Source organism: Ascaphus truei, chromosome 2 (genome assembly GCF_040206685.1).
Source record: "Ascaphus truei isolate aAscTru1 chromosome 2, aAscTru1.hap1, whole genome shotgun sequence".
Classification (NCBI taxonomy): Eukaryota; Metazoa; Chordata; class Amphibia; order Anura; family Ascaphidae; genus Ascaphus; species Ascaphus truei.
The window spans coordinates 259338217-259352726 of record NC_134484.1 but is presented as its reverse complement, the minus strand read 5'-3'; the positions used below and the strand labels follow the sequence as shown (position 1 = coordinate 259352726).

The window sequence follows — 14510 nt, the reverse complement described above, 5'->3', positions numbered from 1 at the left end:
AAACATATAATGAATTGTTTTCAGAATATACCTAGAATTGTAATCTACATTTTTTGGAATGTTATTGTTTAGAAGTAAAGAACTTAAAGGGCTTTATTCTGTAATGTCCAAAAGTGACCTTCCATGCCGTTTTTCGGCCCGAACGGCTGCTTCTCACTATAGAGAATTCCCCCCAAAGTCAATGTACACTGTACAGATTCAATGCAATTCTTTTTGCCAAACCTACTGGGTAGGAAGAAACCATTGATAGATACGAAATGGAGCAAACATATCATCTCAGCAAAAATCAGTAGAGATCTAGACGGCTTTAGATCAAACTCCCAGTAAAAGTATCCTGTCCTTAAATTCTTAAAATACTCAAGTGCTAAATACAGTACTTTGATTGTAACACAATTTTCTAGAGCGCCCGGGAGAAGGAGTAAGACAGGGACTGATCCTAATGCTACTCAAGAAATCCCTTGAGACTAACCTGCCTTCTGTAGAATCTTACTGTCTTAAACCTCCTAGAAGAAAAAGAATGGAAGGTCATAAAAACTGCATTGAATTAATATACATGAAATACATTTAAAACAATTGGAACTATGTAATACATTTAGAGAAAGCACTGATAAGGATGCTTCACTGGAGAAGTTAACAGCTTTGCTAAAATAAAAAACCATGCGAAAAGTTTCTGATGAGACAGAGAAAGATTTAAGCAGCATCCTGACAAGCAAGTGAGGAAAAAAAAAATCAGACTGAGAAAGTTGATGACATGATGAGGAGGTCTCTAGTTACCTTCTCCCCACGGTGTGTGAAAGGAACACGTGTTCCGCTGCTCTTGGGATACTTATCACAGTCTTGAAACACTTAGTCTGAATGTTATCTGCCAGTCTCCAGCATTGCCTCACCAGCACAAACTTGACATGGTCATTTAACTGGCAGTTTGGGTATCTTACCAAGAGTCACTGTGCAGGACGAGAGAATAAATCTTAAACTGGTGACCCTACAGTTTTGGGAGTCATGTGATGCTGCAGTGACACTTATTACTCAACTTAGAAACTGTGGTTATGAGATATCCATCACATATACTGCCAAGTATGACACAGGGCATTACCCAACTACACTGAAACTGTGAGGAGCTCATTAAAAAAATGGTAGTGATGTGTGCAGCTTATTGCAGACACTATCAAAGGTTTAAGTCATATGCAAACAAAATCTTGTTGCTTATGTTACTTTTTACTGTGGTTTAGTTGCTGCACCATACTGAATTTCACTGCCATTTGCAAAAATCCTTATCTCCCCAACATGAAAACTCTTCAAAGATGCAGGCAACATGAATCCAAATGCCTCTTCTTCACATGTGGCCTTTTGCAACTCTACCTGCAGAGATATTTCCAGCTCTTGTGTAGTTACAGTAGTACGACACCCTGAAATAGAGAGGCAGACATTAGCATCTGAGCAGGGGTTTGTATCCAATAATAACCACAAGCATGTTACAGAGTGGCTCCTGAGTCAAAGATCATATGCTGACATGTACAAATACTACAGCATCTATCCTAATGACTCAGGCAACCTGACATAAAGGATAAGACTCAAAAGAAGAATGTGTACTTACTTTCTCTATTTGGTAGACATTTGTTTAATATATATTTTCAATACTTGGGCATAATGAAAGTCTTCAGTATGCTTCATAGTAAATAATTTATTGTGTAAAAGCAGTAGTCCAATCTGCTGGTTTCCTACCCCTCCCCCTTTAGAATGCGCATCAATACAATCCACACAATGATAAGTAATTAGCTAAGTTGCTGATCGATCGGCGAAGATTCGGCTCGGGGGTTCACTAAAAGGCTGTAAGTGTAGCAGAAGAGGACCAAAGATGCAAAGTTCTGTGGGGAAGATCATGTGACCAGGCAGTCACTAGATACAATTGGTGCACTGCTAGAGAGAGGGCAGGGCTCAAAAAGTGGTGTGACAGAGCCTGTCACAGAAGAGGAAGGGGATGTGACTTTGTAAATGGTTGCCATAGAAACAAATCATGCTTGTTACATTATAATTCAGAGCTGTTTAAAAAAAAAAGCTACAAGTATTTTCTCATAGTACAGAACTGATATTAAAAACGCGCATTTTAAGTGAAACTTTTGTCACAGAAATTGTAATGTTTTTAATTAATCAAAACACAATCGGTGCTAAAACGCAAAGACGTTTGACTTAGAACGTGTGTTTTAGCTTTTTGCACTTCTATATTAATAGTAACTGAATATCTTGTGTATGTGTCAGTCAGTGTGTGTGTGTTTTGATCCAGCAATTGTGAAGCATATACAGTATGGTATACACGTGGTAGATTCCAATAGGTAATTATCTGTATGCTAAACCTATGGCACTGCAGTACTAAAGGTCTGTCTATTTATGACTATATTGAAGGATAATTTTTCTATATTACTTCAGTCCTCTACAGGGAATTTTTAATTGCTTTTAACTATATTTATTGTGATGAATTTGATGTAAATAAAAGTGTATTATTTTGGTCTATTTTACTTATCCCTCTTTGGCTATACTATTGACCTTTAGGAGGTATTCACTGATGGGCTATTACTGCCAGGATATTGATTGTATCGGCATGGAGTGCATTGTAATGAGGTTTCTTTTGCCCCTTCTCTTGGGTCTAATCTGTGTGCTACATATAATTCACCTTCATGCACCCGCCAGCACGTTTTCTTAGGATTTACTACAAAAGGAGAGCAGCCTGATTCATCTGTTGCATACTGACCAGTTATGCAAGTGCTGGAAGTGATTGCTCAGCTCACACGTGGATCAGACAGGACCCACCGGGAAATAAATGAATACACATACAGTACATGCAGGGACCACAAGATTACATGTATATTCGTATGCTTATATTACTCTTCCAGAAGTGTTTCTCACTAGTCTAGTGAAGTCACTCTCTTCTTACCTTACAAGGCTTACACAATCATAAAAATCTCCTCTTACAAAGCGCTTGCTTGCTGTGCGAGTTCGATGCTGTCAGAAGTTATGTAGTTTGACCCTTGTCGGCTACCATATCGCTGATATACAGTGTGCAAAGGTCGCCCTGTGGAACTTTCGTGGCAGTTGATTGGTTGCTGGTATTCGTTTTGATCCCTGATGAACGGGATTTGGCGGCCATGTCTGATAAGGGCAGCCTTAGAAGAAGGAAGAGGGTAGCGGCCATTTTTGTTGAGGTCGATTTTTGTAAGAGAGTGGTTATTGTCAGCCATCTTTGTTAAAGGCTCAACTTCAAATGGTGTTTAGAAGCCATCTTTTCTAAGGGCAGTATTTCTGTGCAAGTTGAAAGCATTACATGGAGACTGCAAGGCCCGACCTGTGTCAGTGAGATGTGATTTCTGGAAGGTGCCGCTCCTGTATACAGTACCATTATACATTTAGGTAGAAGTAGACAAGACAAGCTACATACACTTTTCAATGCCTACATTTTGGTTAAATATACTCTGCCCTTTAATGCGGTTCCAATGAAGACTGGAGATAAGTGTGGGTAATATATTTTATATACACACATATAGTATATATCACATTTATACTGTAATTCTGCATATATTTTATATATATATATATATATATATATATATATATATATATATATATATATATATATATATATACCGGTAGTTGTATTTCCAATTGCTATATATATATATATATATATATATATATATATATATATATATATATATATATATATATTACACACACACACACTTTTGTCTGTATATCAATATTTCATGAATGTATACTAGCAGAACAATTTAGATTTTTTCCGGTTTATTGCAGACAGATACAAAGTGCAGCCTCCCTCCATTCCCAGTATCTTTGTAGTCCAGATCTGTCATGGATCACATGGATCTGTCTTGGCACTTGAGAGAGTCTCACTTCCTGGTGTCAGAAACCCAGTGATCTTCTGGGAGTAATTATCTCTTAGGAAAAATGACCAGGCACGTCATGACCATTCAATGCTTGATTTAATTGAATGCCACATTTATCACTGTTTCCAATAGTGGATCTTTGTTTTGGCTTACCTTATGCTCGTTAAACATTGGCAATAGCAAAATAAGTTGGCATTTAACTAACGAAATCAATCTGTCCTTCATAGAGATATTCAATTGGCAAAGCTTAGCAGGCACATGAATACCACTGTTAGTTGTGAGCGTATATCATCTACAGGTGATCATGTTGTCAAGTACACTATATCCAGTCCTAAACTCGTGGCTCTAACTCGAGCCCTTGGAGAAGAGTTCAGCTCAATTCAAATTAATAGGATTTTGATTTTCTTGTAAAGCAATGAGTGCCTTCCCCATAGAACTGAGTCTGTTTTTGGTGCCTGATGCACAGGGAGATAAAGTGACTTGTCCAAGGTCACACAGTTAAGAGAGGGCACTAGATTCACCCACTTCAAAGGCAGTGACATTACCATGGAGTTACTGCTTCTCCAGCACATTAAATAGGTTCCCAGTCTGTTTAACTCCACGGAAATTGAAGGTGATAGAAAATATTAAGTCACACGGTCAGTTTCACTACGTCATGTCGCTTCCTTCACAAATAGGTCAGGCTTGTTTGTATCTTGTAAAGAATGGTTAGATCGTTAATCTACATGTATCTCTTTAGCAGAACAGGTACTACAAGTGATAAATCATCAAACAATAGTTACCATATGGTCCATTGAATGTTCTTGCATACAGTGAGGGACCATATGCTACACTGCATAATTAAACAAAAGTAATCATTTGTGCAGTGTCCAACTTTTTAGTCTGAAGAGAGTTTCCTTATAGCGTGTGTGAGAGGAGGTGGTATTAATATCAAATGCCATACATCCTACGCATACAGGTGTATATGACATTTGTCTCTGGACAAAAATTTAAAAAGTTTAGGATCTCAGTGTCCTTTCAATGAAAACAGCAGAACATGTGTTGTTTTTTTGTTGTTTAATAAATGTGAAGCAGGGGGTCTCCGTAGTTGAACCCCATTAATTTCAGCTCCCGAGATACTTGCCTCCGTAGGGGGTGCCAATATCTGCTGCTCCGAAACTGGGCTGTATGGGGCTATCGAAATGGCGGCTTAAATGGACTAATTTGCCAATTGAATATCTCTATGAAGGACAGATTGATTTTGTTAGTTAAATGCCAACTTATTTTGCTATTGCCAATGTTTAACGAGCATAATGTAAGCCAAAACAAAGATCCACTATTGGACTATGGAGACATAGTATATGGCTCGGCACCTCAAACCCACCTTAGCAAACTTGACACCCTCTACAATTCAATTTGTCATTTTGTTCTCCAATGCAACTACAACACACATCACTGCGAAATGCTCAAATAACTAGATTGGTCATCACTAGAGTCTAGGCGCAAAGTTCACCTTTACTGTCTTGCCTTTAAATTCTTTATGGGCAAGCTACCCAGCTACCTGAACAAGCTCCTCACCCCTACCACATGCAGCACTTATCACCTGAGATCAGACTCCAAAAGACTGTTCATGGTCCCAAGGCTCAACAAAGTATCCGGCCGTTCCTCCTTCTCTTACCGTACACCCCAAAACTGGAACAACCTACCGGAGACTCTCACATCCACCACCAGTTTAAGTTCTTTCAAATCTAAGGCTGTCTCACATTTTAATCTGGTCTGTAACTGTTCCATACGCCCATAATATATATTTTCTTTAACTGTGCATGCAATGTCTTGTATATAATGTATACCCTGTTCATTTATGTAACTGTATTTGTAACCATGTATTATTTGTCTTAACTCTGTGCCCAGGACATACTTGAAAACGAGAAGTAACTCTCAATGTATTACTTCCTGGTAAAATATTTTATAAATAAATGTCCCACGGGCCAATAGGAAGCTGTGAAATCATCCCTTGCTGCTTCCTATTGGACCCTGTGACGGGACATTTAAACCTGAGCAGGAAATGCCGGCATCACCTACAGAGGTAAGTATCTCAGAAAGCATGGGATTCCCGAAGCTGAAATTAACACGATTCAGCTCCCGAGACCCTCTGCTTCAAACCTATAATGCAAAAAGAAAAGCAGGATTGTATTTTTCTTTTTCACCTTTTGATATGGTACTATACATTTGTTTTAATATCTAAGTAGCATAAGACCCAAAAAGAAACATTGTTTAGGAGACATGATATTCCTCTTGGCTCACTTTTTGCAATCTGTCTCATAATATTTAATCAAGGTTTTCTTCCGTTAAGAAGACAGAACTAGGAAATCTTTAAGAATGGGAAAGCTGTGGCTTTTCATATTCTGTAGCGTGGCTTATGGGCCACTAAAACGACTGCATCTATATGTTGTTGTTTTTTGTAAGGTTAATAAAATGATTAAGTGGAACAAATTTGTGGTAAAGAAAAGTTTTTTTTTTTTTCCTTCTTCTTTCCACCTAGGAAGCACCAACTCGTAGGCTGAAATGGCTTTATTGAACTTACATGGTTTGCAGTCTCATGCCTGTTCTGTCATACGTGCCTGCAGAATCGTTGTAAACTTCAGTAACACTTTAAAATGTGTAAAAAAGGATGGCAGATTTGTCCACACTTTATACTGTGGAAATTACATTCTCAGAAAGACGCAAAATCTGGCACCTTTGTTCTGCAGAAGATACCACTCGGTCATCTTGTACCTTCCCAACTCTATCATGGGGGGCTCTGTGCGCCATCACGGAGATTCAGGGACCATCTACAGCCTGAGTAAAAAACAGGTGGATGAAGAAAAATTCTTTGCGGAGCTGAGTTGTCTCTCTTCATGCAAGCAAGTATTTAAATTGGTGGGCTCTATGGAGATTATGACGGATACTATGGCTGCAGCAGCGTTGCTTAGGATTGCACAAGTGGAGGCAGTAGATGGGATCCTCTCGAACCCCAGTGAAGTGTTTGGCAATATCGTTTTTAAAACTATCTGTGTACAGTTTGAGCTAGAGTCCCAGAAGCTGTCTGCAACTGGTCTTGTGAATGCCTTAAAAGCTTTTGTTCAGCTACGTGTAGACCCGTGGAGCACTCTAATGGTGCGCTTGGTGTCTGAAAGTCAAGAACGCATTGACACAGGACAGATGACCATACAAAACCTATGCGTTTTGGGAGAAAGCTTGTTGGAAATAGAAGGGCCAGCTTGCGCTATGCTACAATCGATTATGGACCAGATACAGAGGACGAAGATCGAAGAGTGGACACCCGGAGAAATGTCAGGGGTGTATTCGTTTCTGCAAGCTGGTTTAGGTGAGGGAGGGCAGTACCAAGGCTTGCTAAACCGAATGCATGAAGCCACTCTTCCCATGGCTTCACAATTAAGTCCAAAATTAATAAGTGCAATACTGGGGGCCTTAGTAGTTCTCAAACAAACACAAGCTTTTCCATTAGTCATAAAGCTGTGCAAGTGTTCTGTAAGATACACACCGCACTTCACCGAAGAAGAGCTTGTGAAAGTTTTAGTGGCCTTCACACACTTTGGACACAGTGACAGATACTTTACCGAAGCCTTGGAGAAGCATGTCCCCAAACTGACCTTTACCATGTCTCCAGAAGTGGTCAGCAGCGTTATGAGGTACTGCAGCAAGCAGATGATCCTTTCCAAGCCCATATTTGATGCCGTAGCTGATAGTTTTGTGTACAATTCAGAAAAGTTCACTACCCAGCAAATCGCCCAGCAGATCATACCGTTTGGGAAGCTCAACTACTTGCCACCCAACGCTGCCTCCTTTTTTAGAAGACTTGAGAAAATACTGAGCAGCCGTTTTTCCCAGTTCCAGGCCCGCACCTTGTTGAATCTACTGCACTCATGCACACTTCTAGAGCGCTTCCCTGTCAATTTTGTGGCAAAGATCTTCAGCCCTTATTTTCTTCAGCAGTTGCAAGGTAAAATCTGCTCTGTGGAATAATTGTCTTAATTCAATTCAATTAATCTTTTTAGAATGTATGTATGTATGTATGTATGTATGTCATTACCCAGAATCTCTTGCTGCAGTGGAGGCACTGTATGCTGGGTGATAATGGTGAAAGGCAGGGTTTCAGACCTGTCTAAGGCTGCGCTTATAGTGACAGCGACGCGACGTTGCGTCAAAACAAATGAATTGCCGCCGTCGCATTCGCTTATAGTAAGCGTGGCGCGACGGCTTGGTCGCGATCGCTGGAAGTCATCTCAATTTGATTTTTCCAGCAACCGCAGCCTGCCGTCACCGTCACTATAAGCGTAGCCTAAGACATGCAAATAAGCACACAGTAATATTTCCATTTCCTATATGCTTTATAGTGGAGGGTTATTTGTCACTTTTTTTTACCCACCATAACTTAACTAATGTGTGGTGGAACTTATCCAAAGCTTCAAATTGCAAAGCCAGTATAACCAGCCTCACATTGATGAGATCCAAAAGGTCGAAACAGCTGTCTGTGGGTAGGTTTACTGGCTATGCTGAAAAGCTGTGCAATGCAGCAAGTATAAGCTTATAGGGGTCCATGTCAAAATGGATTTGAAGCTAAAGGGGGCACTGTGTGCTCATTTGCATCTCATTTCCCAGAATCCCTTGCTGCAGTAGATGCACTGTATGCTGGGTGATTTATGGTGAAAGGCAGAGTTGCTGACCTGTCTAAGACATGCACATGAGCACACAGTAATATTTCCTATATATATATATATATATATGTATATATATATATATATATATTGTGTGTGAGTGTGTGTGTGTGTTTGATATGCTGTTGCAGTATGCTCGTCATTATCACTGCCATTGAATCCTATGGAAACTGCAGTATATATACTATACGTGTGTGTGTACGGTATCTATACATATATACACACTCAAAAAAAATACTTGACCGGGACGAGTGGAAAATTGGTGGTGACTTGTGGAGCTGGCTTGTTGCCTTTCACCGTAGACCAGTGCAGGTAATTAACACTTTCTACGTGTATATACTGATGCGGCCGGGCTGAGTCTAACGTTCGCCGGGTGCATAGCGGGCTAGCCGCGGGTCTCTTCTCCGTTTAAAAACGGAGTTTCCCGCGCGGCGGCCGCTTCAATAGATAAGCGCTAATGGCGCTTACTATTGAAAGCGCCCCCGGCGCGGGAAAACCGGACGGTTTTCGGCCGATGACTGCCGCGCGCCTCCCGCGCTATTTTTAAACTGCGGGGGCAGCCGCATTAGACTCAGCCCGGCCGCAACAGTAGGTATGTATGTTAATATTGGAAGGATTTGGGGATATCAGTGAAGTCTCTTGGAACCATTGGTGGGCCACTTACACCTTCTTTTTGTGTTTCTGTAAAACCCTTCCTTTTGGGTGCATCTTACCATTCTTTTCTACTCCTCTTTCTTCATTGCAGCTAAAACCTCACCTGTTATAGATTTAATCTTTTTCTCAATTCCCAGTATTAATCAAAAAATAAGTAATAGGTCAAATTCCTAATCACGTTAATGAGAAAAGGGTCAAATCCTTTTTATTTGAAAGGAGATGCCTTTGAACGACTGTGGCACAGAAAAAGGAGGAGCAAATTGTGGACAGCATAGAGGGTTTACGGTTAACGGGCAAATCAGCAAAAATGAGTACTGCATTTTAAAATTAAACACCAGCTATACTTTTAATGTGACACTGCCAAGAGGCACATGCATTCATTCACCACTGGGTGGTGCCAGCATAACACATTTTAAGATTAAAAAGTTAATGTGTTCAAAGCATATTCAGCCGCAAGAATTTGCAATACTGGCCATCGCACTTCCAAGATGATTTTAACTTTAACATTAAGTAACTAAAAAGCACAGAGCAACACCCTCTTTCTTTTTAATTCACATACCTTCATTTAATTCACATACCTTCATATACATTTTTCTATTTCTAATGTTCAACTCTACTTACACACTTTAAAATACTATAGCATGTAGAGAAGCTGTGTTTGCAATCTAGGGCTGCGTCCATAGTTTTGCAGTCAGCGCTCCTGCGCGCTCACGCTGAGGCTCGTCTGCGCAATCAGGAGCGATTGCATGAACTAGCAGACGAGCCAGCGTGTGCGATCGGGAGGCAGGGCACTGACATCACTGGGCCAATAGCCCGCAAAGCGTCAACGTCATGGCGCCGGCGCCATGACGTTGAAGCTGCTTCGCTCTGATTGGAGGTTTTCAGCCGACAGCGCGCTCAGAAACAGGTTGTGCTGTCGGCTGAAAATCCCTGCGACTCAGCACGCCTGCGGACGCTCGCGGGAGCCCCCTCTCAAGACATCCTCATTGAGGATGACGGGGCTCATCGCAGAGCGTCCGCACGGCTCAGCGCTGACTGTCCTTCTATGGACGCAGCCTAAGCAAGCATTGAGACCAAGCTTAGTGCTTACAGAAAAAGAGAAACCTTTCACTCCTAAATAACATGTTGCAGTATACAAATTCAAAACATACTACAGTAGTTACACAGAATCAGTTAGATATTAGAAGTATGGACTAGAGTCATAATTGTCTCTTTTTAGAGTTCCAGATTCAGTGAGGCCTCTATTAAATATACTGTGAAGCCTTTTCCGTAGCTCTATTCATTTGGATGGAACTGGACTCTTCTCCACTATGGAGAAGACCTCTCCACAGCATATTGCATAGAGGCCTTATGACCCTGAGCAATATTCTGTAAATCTGCATCGCTATTACAATGCAGCTCAGAGATTTTCCTGACACAGCATATTGAGGGTCCTTAGATGCCATGCTGTATATGTTTTTCTTTTACAAACGACGTAATCAAAACAATGAGAAAAATAGTCAATAACAAGTAAGAAACTGACACTGATTTTCAGTAAATAATAAAATATATTCATTTGATTTTTCTATCTCAAAATATTTATTCTCATTCACTAGTGTGTCAGCCTGTTATATTTCTCATTTTCTGGTAAGGTTTATGTGTTAATATTGTACTATTCAGATGGTAAGCTTTGCGACTTACTTTGTATATATTCTGTGTATGGTCATTGCATCACTTATGACTGTACAAGAGATCACAATGTGTTTATTGTATTGACTATATTTATTTTCTGAACCTTAGTGTCAGTTCCTTGCTTTTTATTGACGATTTAGCTCATTCTTTTGATTGCTCATTACACTTGGGTGGCATTGAGAGTTTAGCTATACAATACACATATTTTTTACATTGTAATGATATATTTATCTCGTATATATATTTATTTTACAAACTGCCTTTTGTCTCTTTGACATTTGTCTCCCATTCCAACCGCATACTTCATTGACAAAAAATAGCATAATTGTAAATGACAGAATTACTGATCTATATACAATAACTTTTAAAGGCATACTAATCCTTTCAGTGCCCGTGATGTTGCGGCAATGTCATACTAAGTGGCCCTATGATGTTGCTTGAAGGTCACGGATCTCAGCAAGCTGAAACTTCACTGTGAACTTCCTTTACTGTTTCCAACATCGGTGTCACGTGATTTGCTATTCTAGTAATCAATTAAACCGTCAGGTTTGATAAACAATGGGTTCATATATCTAAAAATTTGAATTGTAGGCACATACATTAAAATTCAGCTAATGCTACAATTTTGAAATCATTGCAGCTATTTTTACTTTATTTAGGTATAATCCAGTAACTTGCCTGCAGTAGAACGAAAGCAGCATGTAACCATTTCATGGAATGTATAATAATAACTTGATAATAATAACTCAAAGCACTTCACAGTAACACAAAAGGGAAGAAGAAAAACAATTAAGGTTGTAAACAAGACCAAATGCAAGAGAATATACAATACAGATTGGGTTGCCGGGTGGCTTCTCCAAAAAAACTGGACACAATGATGAAAGGTGCAACACGCTCAAGACACACAGCCCCCTCTCACCGCTCCATGCTGTTTCCGCCTCCTTGGCCCTATCCGTAGGATCCTGACACCACCTCCTGATTCGCTGCTGCTGGGTAATGCAGCCAATCAGGATGGAGGAAGCTGCCCAGCCCACTAGCAACAGCCCTGCTCTGGGAAATCCTGCAGCCCTCCAAACTGGTCAGGTCACTACATCCAGAGAGGTAATAACAGACCCATGTCCAGTATTGCCTCCATTTTTTTTTTACTGGACAGAATCAAAATACAGGACAGTCCAGTTCAATACTGTACACCTGGCAGCCCTAATTTATACAAGATGATATGGTACTGTAGCTATTAAATGCATGATAGGTTCTGTTTCAATAATTAAATGCCTGAGTAAACGGGTAGGTCTAGAGTCTGTTTTTATAGATTTCCAGAGAGGGGGCCTCTCGAACTGTACAAAGCAGACAGTTTCAAAGAGTGGGAGCAGTGTGGCTAAAAGCTCAGGCCCCAAATTAAGTCAACGATATTCTGGGAACTATTAGGAGTCCTCCATCTGCAAATCGAAGTAAGCGAATGGGAGTGTACGGAACTAGAAGCCTTTTCAGATAGCTGGAACCCAGGTCCTGTAGAGCTTTGAATGTCAACAAGCCAATCTTTAAATAAATTCGACATTTTACAGGAAGCCAGTGCAGAGAACGGAGAACAAGTGTCATCTGGCAAGAACGGGTTTGGTTAGTTAACAACCTGGCCACAGAATTCTGCACCAGCTGCAGGCGGCACAGCTCTTTTTCCGGAAGACTCATGTAGAGTGCATTGCAGTAGTCCAGGCGTGAGGACACAAAGGCATGGACAAGCGTTGTAAGATCCTCTGGGGGTATAGTTGTGATGTTCAAAAGAGATTTTTGGACTTCAAATATTTTTGTTTCCTAGCTTCCAAATTCAAGCACAAACTGCACCAAATGTATCAAAGAAAAGCAATCCCATACTTTCCAGCTAATATAGACTCCATAGCCTAAGCCACCCATGAGATTTGGTTTTCCAAAAATCATACAACAGCAACACATACATTTTACTTTTATTTTGATTGGACCTTTATCAGTTTCTTGTACAGGTGGGTGCCTTCAAATACATGTCTAACTCTTTGTATTATCATTATTCTAGACCAATCAGGCAACATGGATACATTTGTGTTATCTCGGCTGACCCAGCTATTTCTTACGGTTACCTTGGAGTGCCCTTTTTATGAGGTATGGCATCATTTTGAAAGCCCTTAATTTTTAAATTGGATATCATAACTCACTGTACGCACTGCTTTCATAACGTGATATGCCTTCGGAAGCTACTGTGATCAGAATTTTAATATGTTGGAATATTTAATAGACTTCCATGTGGCCCTCCTGCTGAGGACATTCCTCAGTAGACAAATCCTTTTTAATGTCGAACTTTTTATAGATTTACATTGGGGAAATGAGACTGTGATACTATCTGTGCTGCTGCTTTCATTAGGTTGCAATTCATACTCGTAGGAAAATGGGTATGTTGTTTTATATATATGTGTATGTGTATATGTATTATATTTATGCAATTCCAAACTCCCAGATCTCCCAGGCCTTTGATAACTTTAAATGCAAGTCTTTGCGGATTTTGTGTGGCGCCTGCACCTTCATGTGGCGCTGCATCATGTTAATTTCGAGGCATTAGTGACTTACTTTAACTTGACCTCTCTGTCAGGGCTGCAGCTTAATACACACCAGTTGCAAAAGATACAAGTTGACTGTGTCAATAAAGATTCATTAACCAGACAAATGGTTCTAAAATATTTTTTTCCGTAAAGTATGCATTAAGATAGAAATTGTATTTTTTAGTAGGTCTGGAAATACAAAATAGAGACTAGAGACATCAGTGAGATGTGTAGTATGTATGTATTACTCACTTATAATATTTCATTTGTGTTAGTCCTAGCGCTGATTTCTTTCTGTTCTGTATGTGTGTAATATATATATATATATATATATATATGAGGAACACACACAAACAGAATACATTTTCTTCCTTTAACGGCAGCAATCCCATCTCTACCTTCCTTTTTTTTTATTTATTTTTTTTATTTTTTTTTACAGAATCTGTAGCGGGGAGTGCGAAATCTAAATCAACAAATCTAAACTGTTTTTTTCCAGATAGGAATAGGTCAATCATTCTTTGATTTTTAAGGTTTAATCTTGCCTAGCTATGTAAATAACAAGTTCAATTTGAGAACTTTTTTCGTTTTTAACACCTTACATGCTGGAGGGTGTTTCAGTGGCCACATTTTGACTTTTAAATAGTTTCCAAAATGTGCTATCCTCAAGCATTTAGTTTATGAGGCTGGTTAAAGGGAAAGTATACAGTTTCTGGCTGCTGTATAAAACTATTGCAGAGTTCAGTGAATATATGAATTTATTTGATTCTTTTCATGTTACTCTGAAAAACTGCTGGGAGGCTGAAATGGTGATTTCTCAGAGGAGTGACGAAGTTCAATTGTGTACATCTCTGTTTTCATAACAATAAATTGTAGGGTCCTAGGCTTCTTCCAAAGTACAGAGTTAAATCCTTTTCAACACTGGAAACCATGGTGAATGTACATCTTTACAACAGAGTGAAGTCTGGACTTATTGATCTGCTGGGGGCACGAATGTATTTTGCATCCCACGTGCTGACTCCTTATTGTTA

At 39.8% G+C, this 14510-nt stretch overlaps 2 protein-coding genes across 15 annotated transcripts in view; one reads left to right on the top strand and one right to left on the bottom strand.

The window, feature by feature from the left end:
* Positions 1–3076, bottom strand: part of MTRR (5-methyltetrahydrofolate-homocysteine methyltransferase reductase) — a 92462-nt gene extending 89386 nt beyond the window's left edge. For 3 of the 8 annotated variants that reach the window (XM_075586173.1, XM_075586180.1, XM_075586175.1), the window contains exons 1-4: positions 2930–3076; positions 1360–1406; positions 775–944; positions 470–503 (exon numbers count right to left, since the gene is read on the bottom strand). The gene's annotated coding sequence lies outside the window, so the exon portion shown is untranslated. The remainder of the gene's footprint in view (positions 1–469; positions 504–774; positions 945–1359; positions 1407–2929) is intronic. The other 5 variants (XM_075586174.1, XM_075586177.1, XM_075586178.1 and 2 more) reach the window with 3 other exon arrangements.
* Positions 3077–3264: 188 nt separating this feature from the next.
* The window catches only part of FASTKD3 (FAST kinase domains 3), a 16800-nt gene continuing 5554 nt past the window's right edge, over positions 3265–14510 (top strand). For 3 of the 7 annotated variants that reach the window (XR_012799176.1, XR_012799177.1, XM_075586181.1), the window contains exons 1-4: positions 3267–3504; positions 6418–7878; positions 12963–13048; positions 14356–14510. The exon at positions 14356–14510 is cut by the window's right edge and continues 8 nt beyond it. Coding sequence is in view for 5 of the 7 variants with exons in the window: in XM_075586181.1 (XP_075442296.1) it covers positions 6441–7878; positions 12963–13048; positions 14356–14510 (1679 nt within the window). In the remaining 2 variants the exon portion in view is untranslated. Of the gene's footprint in view, positions 3509–6417; positions 7879–12962; positions 13049–14355 lie in introns of all 7 variants that reach the window. The other 4 variants (XM_075586182.1, XM_075586183.1, XM_075586184.1 and 1 more) reach the window with 4 other exon arrangements.